Genomic DNA, 15,035 nt, shown 5'->3' on the forward strand with positions numbered 1-15,035 from the left:
ACCCATTGACTTTCAATCGGTCCGTTGAAAACGCGGCTAAAGCACCGTTTGTCATCCGCGTCCGTGATCCGTAGTTTCAGTCCGTCAAAAAAGTATGACCTGTCCTATTTTTTTTAGCTACAACTTACTAAAATTCCCATAGGGGTTCCTAAACCTTTCAATTTAACAGCTTTCTTCAGATAGAATAAAATTTGGAAAGTTTTAATCATTGAAGATATTTAGAAGTTTCTTCCTTGTTTATTTCACATATTGATATTGAGTTCCCCAGTAGTGAATCAAGTTCTCAAATCAATTCCTGGAGATAGCTCTGTTCTAAAGTGAAGATGGCCATAAATGAGTTGTTTTGTTAAGCTCTTATCTATTTTAGCGTTCAGCCAATAGCGAGAAATTGTCCTCATTTACATAATTGTGTTTCCTGGTTTATAGTACTCTGCTGAAAATAAATTAAACATGTACATGCAGTCAAATTAACAAGACTAGGGCTATATTTGAATCTATGTTTCTGCTTATTTAAGTTTTTCCTTGCATTATAATTCATGCAGAAATCCTGAAAATCATCATTTTTTTCCACCCCACAAAAACTCATAAAATATGACTCACAGCAGGTCAGTATATTACTGTGCTTTTATGTGTCAAATTATAACACCCATACAACTATGCAGAACCACGCCCATACAGAGGCGTAGCTATAGGGGGTGCAGAGGTAGTAGTCGCTACCGGGTCCAAAGACCCTTGTACTGCATAAGAAGACAGCAGTATTATGGAAAGTGCGTGCTGGTCAAGTTACACCTCTGGCTGGAGGGAGGGGGTTAGGTCAAGAATTTGGAATGAGGCGGTGCCGTTTCAATTTTTGCCTCAGGCAGCACGAAGGCTATGTGCTTCCCTGCCCCTGGCTACAAAGCACTGAGGGGAGGGGGGCCCAAGCTGAACTCTTGCACCTGGGCCATGAGCTTTTAGCTATGCCCCTGCACCCATACCATTATGACTCATAGTTCTACTGCTGAGAAACCTGTCAATTGAAGATCTAATCTGCTGCCCCTTCTTCTAGCTCTTGAGGACCTTGAGTTCCAAAGAACCTTTTGCTCTTTTGGAAACCAATCAACATATTGTATTATATTGTATCTGAAAATAGTTAATACATACTAAAGGGTTCTTAAAATGAATCCTGGGACAGCAATCATCTGATCTTTGCTGATCCTGCTATACAAAAGGGGTAAATTGGGGGGGGGGGGGGGGGGTTCCATTACTAAAGTGAAGGCCTATGGTGATCAATCAAATGAATTACTTGAATTACTGTAATGTAATACATGATTAGACTCGGCCTGTGAGAGTGGGAGCCACACGCACTCAACAGCTCTCCAGTCTCTCCAGTCTGGCTAACAGAAGGATATCCCATATAGGATAACTCTCTGTTTTTCTTAAGGAAGGAACCTTTTTTATAAAAAATTTAATAAAATGGTTATATCACCCGCACTTACTTGTGATCACTAATCCCTTTCCTCTACATAATCCTAATTGCTCTATTTGATACTTGTTCCACAGTTCTATAAACAATTAATCTCTATTTGTTATAGTTGAACAACATACAAATATGAATAAACTTAGCGATGCCCTGGCTGGCGGCGTTTGCTCGTGTCTCTGAAGTCAAACCGTCTTGCTGAAGTGCTGGTGTGACGTCACTCTGGTACGGCCAGGGCGTCGCCACGCGCTGAAGCCGAAGATTAAAGTGAACTGGTTTGAGCATCGCAGCTCCTGATATAGAGAAATATACAGGACTGATACAAATGAATACAAGGCAAGTGACTATAGTGATACATTCTTGATCATTTTGGAACAGCTGACTTTTATTCATACTTGTATGTTCTTCAACTATAATAAATAGATATTAATTGTTTATAGAACCGTGGAACAAGTATCAAATGGAGCAATTAGGATTATATAGAGGAAAGGGATTAGTGATCCCAAGTAAGCGCTGGTGATATAACCATATTTTTTTTTGTAATATCCATTTATTCAAGTACGGGCGAGTTACTATTTAATCGCCCAACAGTGGTATACACGGACGATTTAGTACGCCGTGTATACTCCGTGTATAGGTGATCATAAGATTAATAAGACCAATAGTTTGAAGCAGCGCAGCAGTGGGTTAACGACTGTTTGAATCTTTTTAAACAATAAAATATTCACAACACTGATGATAATAATATACTTTAATGACACATTACAATTGCATTTAACAATTACCTTTTTTTAAAGGTTATGTCACTTATTACTAAGTATTACAGAGATATAAGTCACTTATTACTAAAGCAAGGTAATATATTTTTCTACACGTGCCAATTTTCTCAAAATATACTGTCATCTGTGCTTGATGGAGTATCCTGCTATTTGTATGAACCAAACATATATCAATCAGACACAGATGCTGCTAAAAACACCAGCAGCTTAGGGAGCAGTGCTGAAGGTGAAGGACAGGATGATGGCAAACTGCAGATGAGAGGGTAAAGGTGAAAGCCTGAGACTACAGGAGAAGGGGAGACAGTTGGAGAAATGACTGTAAAACTATATTGGGAGTTGGTAAAAGAGACAAGAAACATGCATATATATTCACAGCCGAGTCATATTATTATGACCACCAGCTAATATCCAGAGTAACAGCCATGTGCAGCATGGACAACAGCAAGACAGGCTGAGAATGACTCAATAAAGAGGTCCTGGTAGGTTCTCACAAGTATCTGGAGCCATGCTGACTGCAGTGCATCCCACAGATGCTGGAGAGTATGTGACGATCGAAGTGGTCTTATAGATGCTCAATAGGGTCCAAGTCTGAGGAATTAGGCAGCCAGGGTAGTAGTTGGATGTCTTGGTCATGCTCCTCCAACCAATGTCGGACATTTCTAGTCATGTGACATTGCATTGTCTTTCTGGAAGATCCCATCTGTCCCAGGGAAGACAGTGAGCATGCATGGGTGTATGTGATCTGCACGGATGGATTAATGCCCAAATCAGTTGACACTGCCTTCCACATGGATGAGTGTGCCCAGAGGACACCACCAAAACATTCTCCAGACCACAATGCTGCCACTACCAGCTTATGTTCTTCCAGCAATGGTTGCAGGGTGTTTGTTCTCTGATGTTTCTCACCTGACACACCATCCATCCGTTTGATGAAGCAGAGAATATGACTCACTGGAGAAGCAACCTTTGCCAATCAGTTGACGTCCAATTCCGATACTGCCACAAAAATTGAAGACATTTCAGCCCATGAAACTTTGTTGGCAGAAGCGCAGTGAGCATCCATGTGCTTCAAATCCCATATGCAGTAGGGTTAGCTGAACTGTTGTTTTAGACACACGTCTGGTAGCCCCCTGGTGTGTTTTGGTGGTGAGCTGCTCGACTATATCATGTCGGTCCACCCTCGCGCACCTTGGCACGTGGTGCTCCACAGTTCCCACATTGTGTACAAAATGAGGGGGCACACACACACGGGCAACACTGGATGATTGAGTAAATGCTATTTAATATTCTAAAAACAAACCCCTAAAAAATACATAAAACATGTAATCTTGCAATATAGCAACCTATAAACTCACATATACCACTGATGGCGAATACGTGCAAGCGCTGACGTGAACACTGCTGTGGGTATGGTCACATATGATAGTGCATACAGCCGTGTGCCAAATCATATATACTGGCGTGAACCCTATTGCAGGTATGGTGATGTCACAAATAGTCCAACCAATGTCCCAATTGACAACAAATGTAGATGACTAGTCACACGTTGTGTTCCAATAGTGATGGTGGTATTGGAAATCCGGAGAATCCCACCAATAATACTGTGAACTGTGTCCAAAGTGATGAGACACTAATGTCCAATGCTTCAAGAATCGGTACAGCACATTGCTTATTCGAAATGGTGCAATTTGTCGACTCACAATACACTTTCCCCACAGCAACACGCAAACAGTTCTTAAATGGAGCAGTTTCCGAAATACTGCCACCTTCGCCCCGAAAGCAAATAATCATCTCTTTTTGCAACACTGATGTGTGCAGACAGCTTATTGCACACCTCATATACCCACCAAGCCAGCTCTGGACATGTGACTTCCTTCATGAGCTATGTGCTGCTGTTATCGAGAGTAGGAAGTGGTCATAATAATGTGACTCGATTGTGTAATATAAGATGCCACAGAAAAAAAAAATAGCGATATGCCAACTCATGAAGTAGGTTGGAAGAATGTAGGGGCCACAGCATTAATTTAGTGCTGCACCCCCTCACTAAATGGAGCTGTACTACAGTTCCCTGAACAATGGGTGGTTGGAGAGCTGCTGTGCAGCACAGCTCTATTCAAGTAAATGGGGCCATCATGCAGTCGCCTGAACAGTTGATTTTGGAAGCTCTGCTGTGCAGGGAAAACTTTTCATGCTGTGATCTCTCACCAATCAAAAAGTGATGGCATATGCTTGCGATATGCATCACTTAACTATATGAGAATAATCAATTTTAGAGGTTTACTATCTCTCCCAAATCCTGACTTAGGCCTCTCATCCAGTTAAGCCAGTACTCTCTGCTCTGCACTGATGAGGGGCAATCACCCTGAAACAGCTGGCTGCAGATGATGTGCTGGCTTATTTATTATTCAAGTCATGTCTTAAGGCCTATATAAAGGGTCAAACATCGACTTTTTGGATAGCTGCCTTACATTTGGAGGTTCTAGAGGATGAGCTTACCTAGATTCCATTTGCATCCCTTCCTAATCAAATTTAATCATAGACTTGTTCTAGAACCTGTCTTTTCTAGAACTGGGCATAATTAAGTGGGATCTCATTCCAGTTTTCCCTGTGGGGTCCTTTCTATATACCCATTCATCCTGTCACTCTACAGTTAAAAAAAATATGACTTTATACCCTAAAACATATTAAATACTGTATGATTATAGGATTGCTACCTTACAATTTCTATTTCTAGTCTATTATTCTAGTCAAAGGCTGCCCTCTGGTGAACACTGGGAAGATTTACTGCACTCAACAGAAGATACAATACATTGTAGCAATATGTATACCTTAAGAAATATTATAAACATACAGTACATACCTAATCTAGAATGAAGTAATGCACTTCACACTGTTATGAATGCAGCATAGAAATAATACTGCGATTAAACACTTATTATACCAGGCACAACGGATGACAACATTTAGTGTTTATATATTGACCGGTTTTCAGTCAAGCTCAGAGAGATGTCTTAAAAACAATGCCACTGGACACAAAACTGAACCCATAAGATTTACTACAACATTTTTGTGTGATGTAATATCTGTCTTCATGTGCAGTGCTGCAGCCATTCACTGGCTTCAGCAGTGATGTGACCCCATGCTGCATGTGACCTCTGACGCTAGTGAATGGCTGCAGTGGTGGACATCACACATCCAGTCCCCAAGGCAGAGGAAGCAGAATGGATGAAACCCTCAGGGCTGGAACACAGTACCAATGAATAGGTAAATTGTTATTTTTTTCTATGCTACACAATTTCGGGGGGAAATGTACAATTGCTATGGGGGTCAGACAACCGTTTTAAACAGCTGTAATTCAAATTAGCTATATAATACAGATGAGACACAGTAGGTCAATCAATTAGTAATTATAAACTAGGGAAATCTTTAACACAGTACCTTACAAGTAAATGAAAAGGTATACTATTATTTTTGTAGTGGTGGCTTTATCTTTGTATATACAGTTAGGTCTGAAGGGTTAAATAAAATGATCAATACACTTTCAAGGTCCATATATATTTGGACACTGACACATTATTATTTTTTTTACCTGTTTACTAAAACATATTCAAGTTATAGTTATACAGGGTGGGCCATTTATATGGATACACCTTAATACAATGGGAATGGTTGGTGATATTAACTTCCTGTTTGTGGCACATTAGTATATGTGAGGGGGGAAACTTTTCAAGATGGGTGGTGACCATGGCGGACATTTTGAAGTCGGCCATTTTGAATCCAACTTTTGTTTTTTCAATAGGAAGAGGGTCATGTGACACATCAAACTTATTGGGAATTTCACAAGAAAAACAATGGTGTGCTTGGTTTTAACGTAACTTTATTCTTTCATGAGTTATTTACAAGTTTCTGATCACTTATAAAATGTGTTCAATGTGCTGCCCATTGTGTTGGATTGTCAATGCAACCCTCTTCTCCCACTGATAGCAACACCGCAGGAGAAATGCTAGCACAGGCTTCCAGTATCTGTAGTTTCAGGTGCTGCACATCTTGTATCTTCACAGCATAGACAATTGCCTTGGTACCGGATCCTGCATGAATACATCTCTATGTAAATGAATGCCCCATCCGGCAAGTGCGGTATTGTTCTGGGATTTTGGCCGGAAAAAATACCGCAGCAAGCGGAAGACATCCTGATGCATACTGAACGGATTGCTTTCCATTCAGAATGCATTAGGACAAAACTGATGCGTTTTTTTTTCCGGTATTGAGACCCTTTACCGGATTTCAATACTGGAAAAAAATAATGCTACTGTGAAAGTACCCTTAGTTCCTCATATTTTTATGCAATCATTTTGTTTAACCCACTGAATTAAAGCTGAAAGTCTGAACTTCAACTGCATCTGAATTGTTTTGTTCAAAATCCATTGTGGTAATGTACAAAACAAAAATTAGAAAAATGTTGTCTCTGTCCAAATATATATGGACCTAACTGTACATATAAAATACTTATTTTGCTCTATAAGGAAAATGTTTATCCCATTAACCTTGATTTACTCGTACTAAAACAGCAATTACCATAACCCCTTCATGACATAGCAATTTTTTATTTTTTTTACTCCTGCCTTCCAGGAGCCATAACTTTTTTATTTTTCTGTTCACATAGCATTCACTTTCTAATGGCACCATTTAATATTGCATATGATACAGTGGGAAGCTGTACAAAAAAAATATAAGTATGGTGAAATTGGGACAAAAAAAAATGCCACCATAGTTTTATGGGTTTTGTTTTCAGAGTGTTCTCTATGCTGTAAAAATGACATGTTAACTTCATTCTCTTGGTCAGTACGATTACAGCTATACAACATTTATATAGTTTTTCTATGAGGAAATCGGGTGATTTGAATTTTTATATTTAGTCCCACTAGGGGACTTGAACATGCAATCATCTGATTTATTTTACTTACAGTGCATCTAAAGCACATACATTATCTTCACTTGCTGTCCCCAATGGAGCTTAGGTTCCCTATCAGTATGTGGAGGAAACCGTAGTAACCAGAAGAAACCCACACAAACAAGAAGAGAACATACAGACTCCATGCAGATGTTGTCCATGGCCAGATTAGAACCTAGGCCCACCATCCTGCTGATAATCTCTTGGATAAGTGCTAATAACTTATCCCATAGACTACAGTGATTTACCATTGTAGTCCGGCAGATATCCTGACAGATGTCAGAAAGCAGATAATGAAGTTACCTCATCAGAGATAACCTCCTTTCAGGTTGGAGCTACAACTCCCATGATCAGGGAACATACATTGAAGTCATACAGAAGAAGGGCACTACATGTTATAAATAGATGGCATTGGCAGAACATTCTGGCTCATAGATGGCGTCTCAAGTAATGAACGCTCCTCTGACATCCATATACCCGGGATGTATCCAAAGCCATCCCTTGAATGGTACATGTGAAGATAAAAACACCCTGGAAGCCTTTAAAAGCATTTGCAGACATGTATCAAAACTCTTAGAGAAAGAAAAATGGCCTTGTCGTCCACAGCAGCCAATTTCGTAAAATGTTCTGGAACACCGAGCCATGCTGTGACTGGTTGCTATAGTAACAAGGTTGGTTTTTCTGTTAGACAGGTTTAATAAATTAAACTCACTTTTTTTTTTTTATTGGACTCCACAAGCAGAGGAAGAAAACAACTTTGAGGCCGGGGTCACACATGACTTTGCACTACCTGGCCCTGTCAGTCAAAATGCAGAGGGTGTGGCAGTTGCAGAGAGAGCTGAGCATCTAGGAGTAACGGTAACACTCTGTTGTTCCTAGAGGCTCATTTGCATATATGAAATTAATTTTCTCAGCAAGCGGGCACATATGAAGATAGGACCAACACAGATGTCTTCAGCTGCCAAGCGCATATGTAACAGGTCAGCCAGTTTCATAGGTACAAATCTGCTGACAGATGTGCTTTAAAAGTTGAAGGATACATGTTGTTTATTAGCTTTATTCACTGGGTGGCTCTATTAATTCAGTCTAGGGCTTCAATTAATGATGTCCTTTACTTCATGCATCTTGATGCCAGCTGTTTGGGCATAGAGTGATTAGAAAAGATATAGCAAAAACACCTTAAACATCTTACCCCAGGCATGCTCAACCTGCGGCCCTCCAGCTGTTGCAAAACTACAACTCCCAGCATAAACAGGGACGTACAAGCCATCTGTGTGCCTGTATCAGCTCTGATCCAAGCAAGCTGTCTCTCTTCTCTGCAGGGTGAAAGGGGTATGACCACAGCAGTGTACTGACTGGGAAGGGAGAGGAGTGAAAAATGTAATATGACCCAGCAGGTTAGTAGAGGTAGTGACCATGACTGGGCTGCAGCTCCACTGTGTCTAGAACATGGCAGACAATGAAAACTTTCTATTAGTCAATTAGGAAAGAAAGGTCTGCAGCACAAATGTATTAGCTTTGAAGGGAAAGGCTTGGCAAAAGTATTTGATATTAGCACTGAGCACTGTGAAGTTTTTATTTTTTACAAGAGGTACAGAAGTGTTAAGAATCTATAAATGTAAGCAAATGTGCCTTTGCTTACACATTTGCTGAAAATTGGACAATTATTTGAGTTTTACATGTTGGCAGGTAATTTAATGCTTATGTATATTAATATTATTATGATTATTATTATCATTAACACTTTTATTCTATTTAGCATACAAAGGGCATGGAGAGATTACCTTCAGCGTCAGGATTCCCTGAATACAAACTGTATGGAAAAGCGCAGCCCATCCCCATCCTCTATGTCCTCAGACAAAATGAGCAGCTCTATCAGCATGAATACATTTTCAGATGGCAGCACTCCTGTAAGTACAGATAAACATTTTATTGATGGTTATAGCCGCATTATGGTCTCCCCTGTATGTGTAAATTCCATTATACTTATTATACATATTCTGTGATATGTAAAGTTACCACCAGAGGGCCTCCAATCATAAGTATCAATATGCTGTTTATGCTTTTCCTATGCTTCTCTGAATTTTATGTTTATAGAAACATAAAGATTAAAAAAAATAAAAAATGGTAACGTACCATCAGGAATATCTACTTGGTAAAGCAGTGTAGTGTGCACTATATTCTCCATCTTGATGCACACTGCTAAACAATGCTAGTATTACTTGGCGGGCTACAAATAATGAATTTTCCCTGCAGTGTACATTGAGACAAAATATTTGAAAAAGGGTTGTTTAATAGGATTGGCGACAAAAGCATGAATAAATCTTCCCTAATCCATGTCAGAACAGTTTTTTTTTTCCATTTTGTAGCTGCTTAAAGAGTAGTAAACGAAAAATATTGTTTTCTGGAAAAAAAAGGAGATATAAAAAAATATAAGTCATACAAAATATCTTCCCAGACAACTACATATAAATCTGCTCCGTTCCTTTGCTGTAAAGCATAGTGCCTGCAGATATGACAGCATGTTCGATGTGACACCTTTAAGGCTCCTACACAGACAAATTTGATCTTGCATTTTTGGCTGCTAAAAAAGTCATAAAATGCATGCATTAGAATTTTTCTAAGGGCACACAAAGATGCCTGAAAAATGCTATTGCTACGACATGCTGTCTTTAAAAAATAAAATATAGGTTATCTGAGAAAATGTATTTTTCTTCCTCTAGCAGCTCACGCCTCCTCAACCCTCCTCTCTCCATAAACTTCTATGGGCAGCCTGTCTGTGTCTCTCTGCACTTCCTCCCCCTCCTTCTCACCCCTCTCCTCTTCCTATGGCTGCATGTAAGTGGGTCTCCAGTGAGCTGGCAGTATGTTTTGTCTCTCAAGATGGATTGAGCAGAGAATCTTAGTTTAGTAAGGGGAAGTTGTCTAAGATATATTATGCAGTTTCTTATATTCACCTGCAGTATTGATTTATGCAATGTTTGTTGAAAGTACAATGACCATTTAAGTAGTCAACGTTAGTCTAACGTGCAGGTACCCAATATGTAATATCTACTAAACCCAATATATATAGGCACAGGGGTGGACACAGACAGCAGAGGGCCCCCAAAACCACACATACAGATATAAACATATACGTGCAAATAAAAAACATCTTGTTAAAAAATTATGTTTTATTATATGCAAACGAGACATTACCGTTACACCTTGAGGATCCGCTCTCTTTGTAACTGCTGCGCCCTCTGCACTTTGACAGGGCCAGGTGTGATGACATTTACAGCCTCTAGGTGTAACGGCAACACCCCTGTTGTTCCTAGAGGCTCATTTACATGTAATAAAATATCATTTTTCTCAGCAATGCGGGCACATATGAACATGGGACCAACACAGATGCTTTCAGCTGCCAAGCGCACATGCAACAGGTCAGCCAGTGTCATAGGTACACATCTTCTGACAAATGCCCTTTAAAGGGGTTGTCCGGGTTGTCCCCTTCTTCCCCCACTCAGCCCCACTGACATGAGCATTGGAGCATTTCACAATTAGTCATAAGACTACATACGCTCAATTAGCCCCTGTGTAACTGCAGAATTAAAACTTCACATTTATTTATTATAATAAAATAATATAGAAGTGAATGTTAAAACTCTTAGTAGTGGTACAGATAGTTAATAATTATCTAAAGATACCGCTGTTTTTGTCTATCCTCTGCAATATAGTTTGGTAACAATTCCACTTGCTGCAGCGTCGGTGGCAGCACGCCATCACCGGCGCTGCTACTGCAACATGGCTGATACTGTCTTTAGTCTGTTTCTTCCCTATACATAATCTCAAATATATAACTTCTCTCTGTACCACCACCTGTGCTAAAAAATGGCATGCTCAAACTCTGCCCCCCCCCCCCCCCCCCCCAATGTTTTGCCAGAGATCCGGCGTATTCAGGGGTTTGGAAGAAATGTTGAACGACCTCTGTCAGTGACAGTGTGTCACCTCACACACCACCTCCCCGCACCCTCTGCTCCCTGCTGCTCGACCATTCAGCTTAAGGCCTCATGCACACGAACTTTTTTTTTCAAGGTCCGCAAAAACAGGGTCCGTAGGTCCGTGATCCGTGACCGTTTTTTCGTCCGTGGGTCTTCCTTGATTTTTGGCGGATCCACGGACATGAAAAAAAAGTCATTTTGGTGTCCGCCTGGCCGTGCGGAGCCAAACGGATCCGTCCTGAATTACAATGCAAGTCAATGGGGACGGATCCGTTTGACGTTGACACAATATGGTGCCATTTCAAACGGATCCGTCCCCATTGACTTTCAATGTAAAGTCCGGAGTCCCTTTTATACCATCAGATCGGAGTTTTCTCCAATCCGATGGTATATTTTAACTTGAAGCGTCCCCATCACCATGGGAACGCCTCTATGTTAGAATATACTGTCGGATATGAGTTAGATCGTGAAACCTCATTTCCGACAGTATATTCTAACACAGAGGCGTTCCCATGGTGATGGGGACGCTTCTAGTTAGAATATACTACAAACTGTGTACATGACTGCCCCCTGCTGCCTAGCAGCATCCGATCTCTTACAGGGGGCCGTGATCAGCACAATTAACCCCTCAGGTGCCGCACCTGAAGGGGTTAATTGTACTATCATATCCCCCTGTAAGAGATCAGGGCTGCCAGGCAGCAGGGGGCAGACCCCCCCCCCCTCCCCGGTTTGAATATCATTGGTGGCCAGTGCGGCCCCCCCCCCCCTTCCTCCATTGTAATAAATCGTTGGTGGCACAGTGTGCACCCCCCCCTTCCTCCCTCTATTGTAATAATTCGTTGGTGGCACAGTGTGCCCCCCCCCCCCCGCCTCCCCCCCCTTCCTCCCTCTATTGTAATAATTCGTTGGTGGCACAGTGTGCGCCCCCCCCCCCCCTTCCTCCCTCTATTGTAATAAATCGTTGGTGGCAATCATTGGCCCCCCTCCCTCTATAGCATTTTCAACATTGGTGGCCAGTGTGCGGCCTCCCATCTTGCGCCCCCACCCCCCCCCCCGATCATTGGTGGCAGCGGGTTACTAGCAATAGTACAAGATTCATACTTACCTGGGAGCTGTGATGTTCGTGTCCGGCCGGGAGCTCCTCCTACTGGTAAGTGACGGTTCATTTAGCAATGCGCCGCACAGACCTGTCACTGTCACTTACCAGTAGGTGGAGCTCCCGGCCGGACACGAACATCGCAGCAGCAGGTAAGTATTAATCTTCTACTATTGTACTATTGCTAAGTAACCATGGCAACGAGGACTGTAGTAGCGTCCTGGTTGCCATGGTTACCGATCGGAGCCCCAGCGAATAAACTGGGACTCCGATCGGAACTCCGCTGCCACCAATGATGATGGGGGGGGGGGGGGGGGGGGAGATGGGAGGCTGCACACTGGCCACCAACGTTGTTAATGCTATAGAGGGGGGGGGGGGGCAATGGGGGGCGCACACTGTGCCACCAACGATTTATTACAATAGAGGGAGGGGGGGGGCCGCACTGGCCACCAATGATATTCAAACTGGGGAGGGGGGGGGAGGGTCTGCCCCCTGCTGCCTGGCAGCCCTGATCTCTTACAGGGGGATATGATAGTACAATTAACCCTTTCAGGTGCCGCACCTGAAGGGGTTAATTGTGCTGATCACGGCCCCCTGTAAGAGATCGGGTGCTGCCAGGCAGCAGGGGGCAGTCTTGTACACAGTTTGTAGTGTATTCTAACTAGAAGCGTCCCCATCACCATGGGAACGCTTCTGTGTTAGAATATACTGTCGGTTCTGAGTTTTCACGAAGTGAAAACTCAGCTTTGAAAAAGCTTTTATGCAGACGGATCTTCGGATCCGTCTGTATAAAAACTAAACTACGGCCACGGATCACGGACACGGATGCCAATCTTGTGTGCATCCGTGTTCTTTCACGGACCCATTGACTTGAATGGGTCCGTGAACCGTTGGCCGTGAAAAAAATAGGACAGGTCATATTTTTTTCACGGCCAGGAAACACGGATCACGGATGCGGCTGCAAAACGGTGCATTTTCCGATTTTTCCACGGACCCATTGAAAGTCAATGGGTCCGCGAAAAAAAACGGAAAACGGCACAACGGCCACGGGTGCACACAACGGTCGTGTGCATGAGGCCTAACACTTAGCACCACATACTTCTTAGGCCTCCTGCACACGACCGTTGTGTGCACCCGTGGCCGTTGTGCCGTTTTCCGTTTTTTTTAGCGGACCCATTGACTTTCAATGGGTCCGTGGAAAAAACGGAAAATGCACCGTTTTGCAGCCGCATCCGTGATCCGTGTTTCATGGCCGTGAAAAAAATATGACCTGTCCTATTTTTTTCACGGCCAACGGTTCACGGACCCATTCAAGTCAATGGGTCCGTGAAAGAACACGGATGCACACAAGATTGGCATCCGTGTCCGTGATCTGTGGCCGTAGGTTAGTTTTTATACAGACGGATCCGAAGATCCGTCTGCATAAAGCTTTGTCAAAGCTGAGTTTTCACTTCGTGAAAACTCAGAACCGACAGTATATTCTAACACAGAAGCGTTCCCATGGTGATGGGGACGCTTCTAGTTAGAATACACTACAAACTGTGTACAAGACTGCCCCCTGCTGCCTGGCAGCACCCGATCTCTTACAGGGGGCCGTGATCAGCACAATTAACCCCTTCAGGTGCGGCACCTGAAAGAGTTAATTGTACTATCATATCCCCCTGTAAGAGATCAGGGCTGCCAGGCAGCAGGGGGCAGACCCCCCCCCCCTCCCCAGTTTGAATATCATTGATGGCCAGTGCGGCCCCCCCCCCCCCCCTCTATTGTAATTATTCGTTGGTGGCACAGTGTGCGCCCCCCCCCCCCTCCCTCCCTCTATTGTAATAATTCGTTGGTGGCACAGTGTGCGCCCCCCATCGGCCCCCCCCCCCTCCCTCTATAGCATTAACAACATTGGTGGCCAGTGTGCGGCCTCCCATCTCCCCCCCCCCCCCATCATCATTGGTGGCAGCGGAGTTCCGATCGGAGTCCCAGTTTAATCGCTGGGGCTCCGATCGGTAACCATGGCAACCAGGACGCTACTACAGTCCTGGTTGCCATGGTTACATAGCAATAGTACAATAGTAGAAGATTCATACTTACCGGCTGCTGCGATCTTCGTGTCCGGCCTGGAGCTCCACCTACTGGTAAGTGACAGCCTCAGGTCTGTGCGGCGCATTGCTAAATGAACTGTCACTTACCAGTAGGAGGAGCTCCCGGCCGGACACGAACATCGCAGATCCCAGGTAAGTATGAATCTCTTACTATTGTACTATTGCTAGTAACCCGCTGCCACCAATGATCGGGGGGGGGGGGGGGAGATGGGAGGCCGCACACTGGCCACCAATGTTGTTAATGCTATAGAGGGAGGGGGGGGGCCGATGGGGGGCGCACACTGTGCCACCAACGATTTATTACAATAGAGGGGGGGGGGGGGGGGGGGGCGCACACTGTGCCACCAACGATTTATTACAATAGAGGGAGGAAGGGGGGGGGCGCACACTGTGCCACCAACGATTTATTACAATAGAGGGAGGAAGGGGGGGGGGGAGGGGCCGCACTGGCCACCAATGATATTCAAACTGGGGAGGGGGGGGGTCTGCCCCCTGCTGCCTGGCAGCCCTGATCTCTTACAGGGGGATATGATAGCACAATTAACCCCTTCAGGTGCGGCACCTGAAGGGTTAATTGTGCTGATCACAGCCCCCTGTAAGAGATCGGATGCTGCTAGGCAGCAGGGGGCAGTCATGTACACAGTTTGTAGTATATTCTAACTAGAAGCGTCCCCATC

The 15,035-nt window shown here is 43.5% G+C and overlaps 1 protein-coding gene across 1 annotated transcript in view; it reads left to right on the forward strand.

Moving 5' to 3' along the window:
• Nucleotides 1–15,035, forward strand: part of LOC120997846 (schwannomin-interacting protein 1) — a 513,059-nt gene that overhangs the window by 32,287 nt on the left and 465,737 nt on the right. The window contains exon 2 of the mRNA XM_040428158.1: nucleotides 8,949–9,099. Coding sequence (XP_040284092.1) covers nucleotides 8,949–9,099 — 151 coding nt within the window. The remainder of the gene's footprint in view (nucleotides 1–8,948; nucleotides 9,100–15,035) is intronic.

This window comes from Bufo bufo, chromosome 4, assembly GCF_905171765.1.
Source record: "Bufo bufo chromosome 4, aBufBuf1.1, whole genome shotgun sequence".
Lineage (NCBI taxonomy): Eukaryota > Metazoa > Chordata > Amphibia > Anura > Bufonidae > Bufo > Bufo bufo.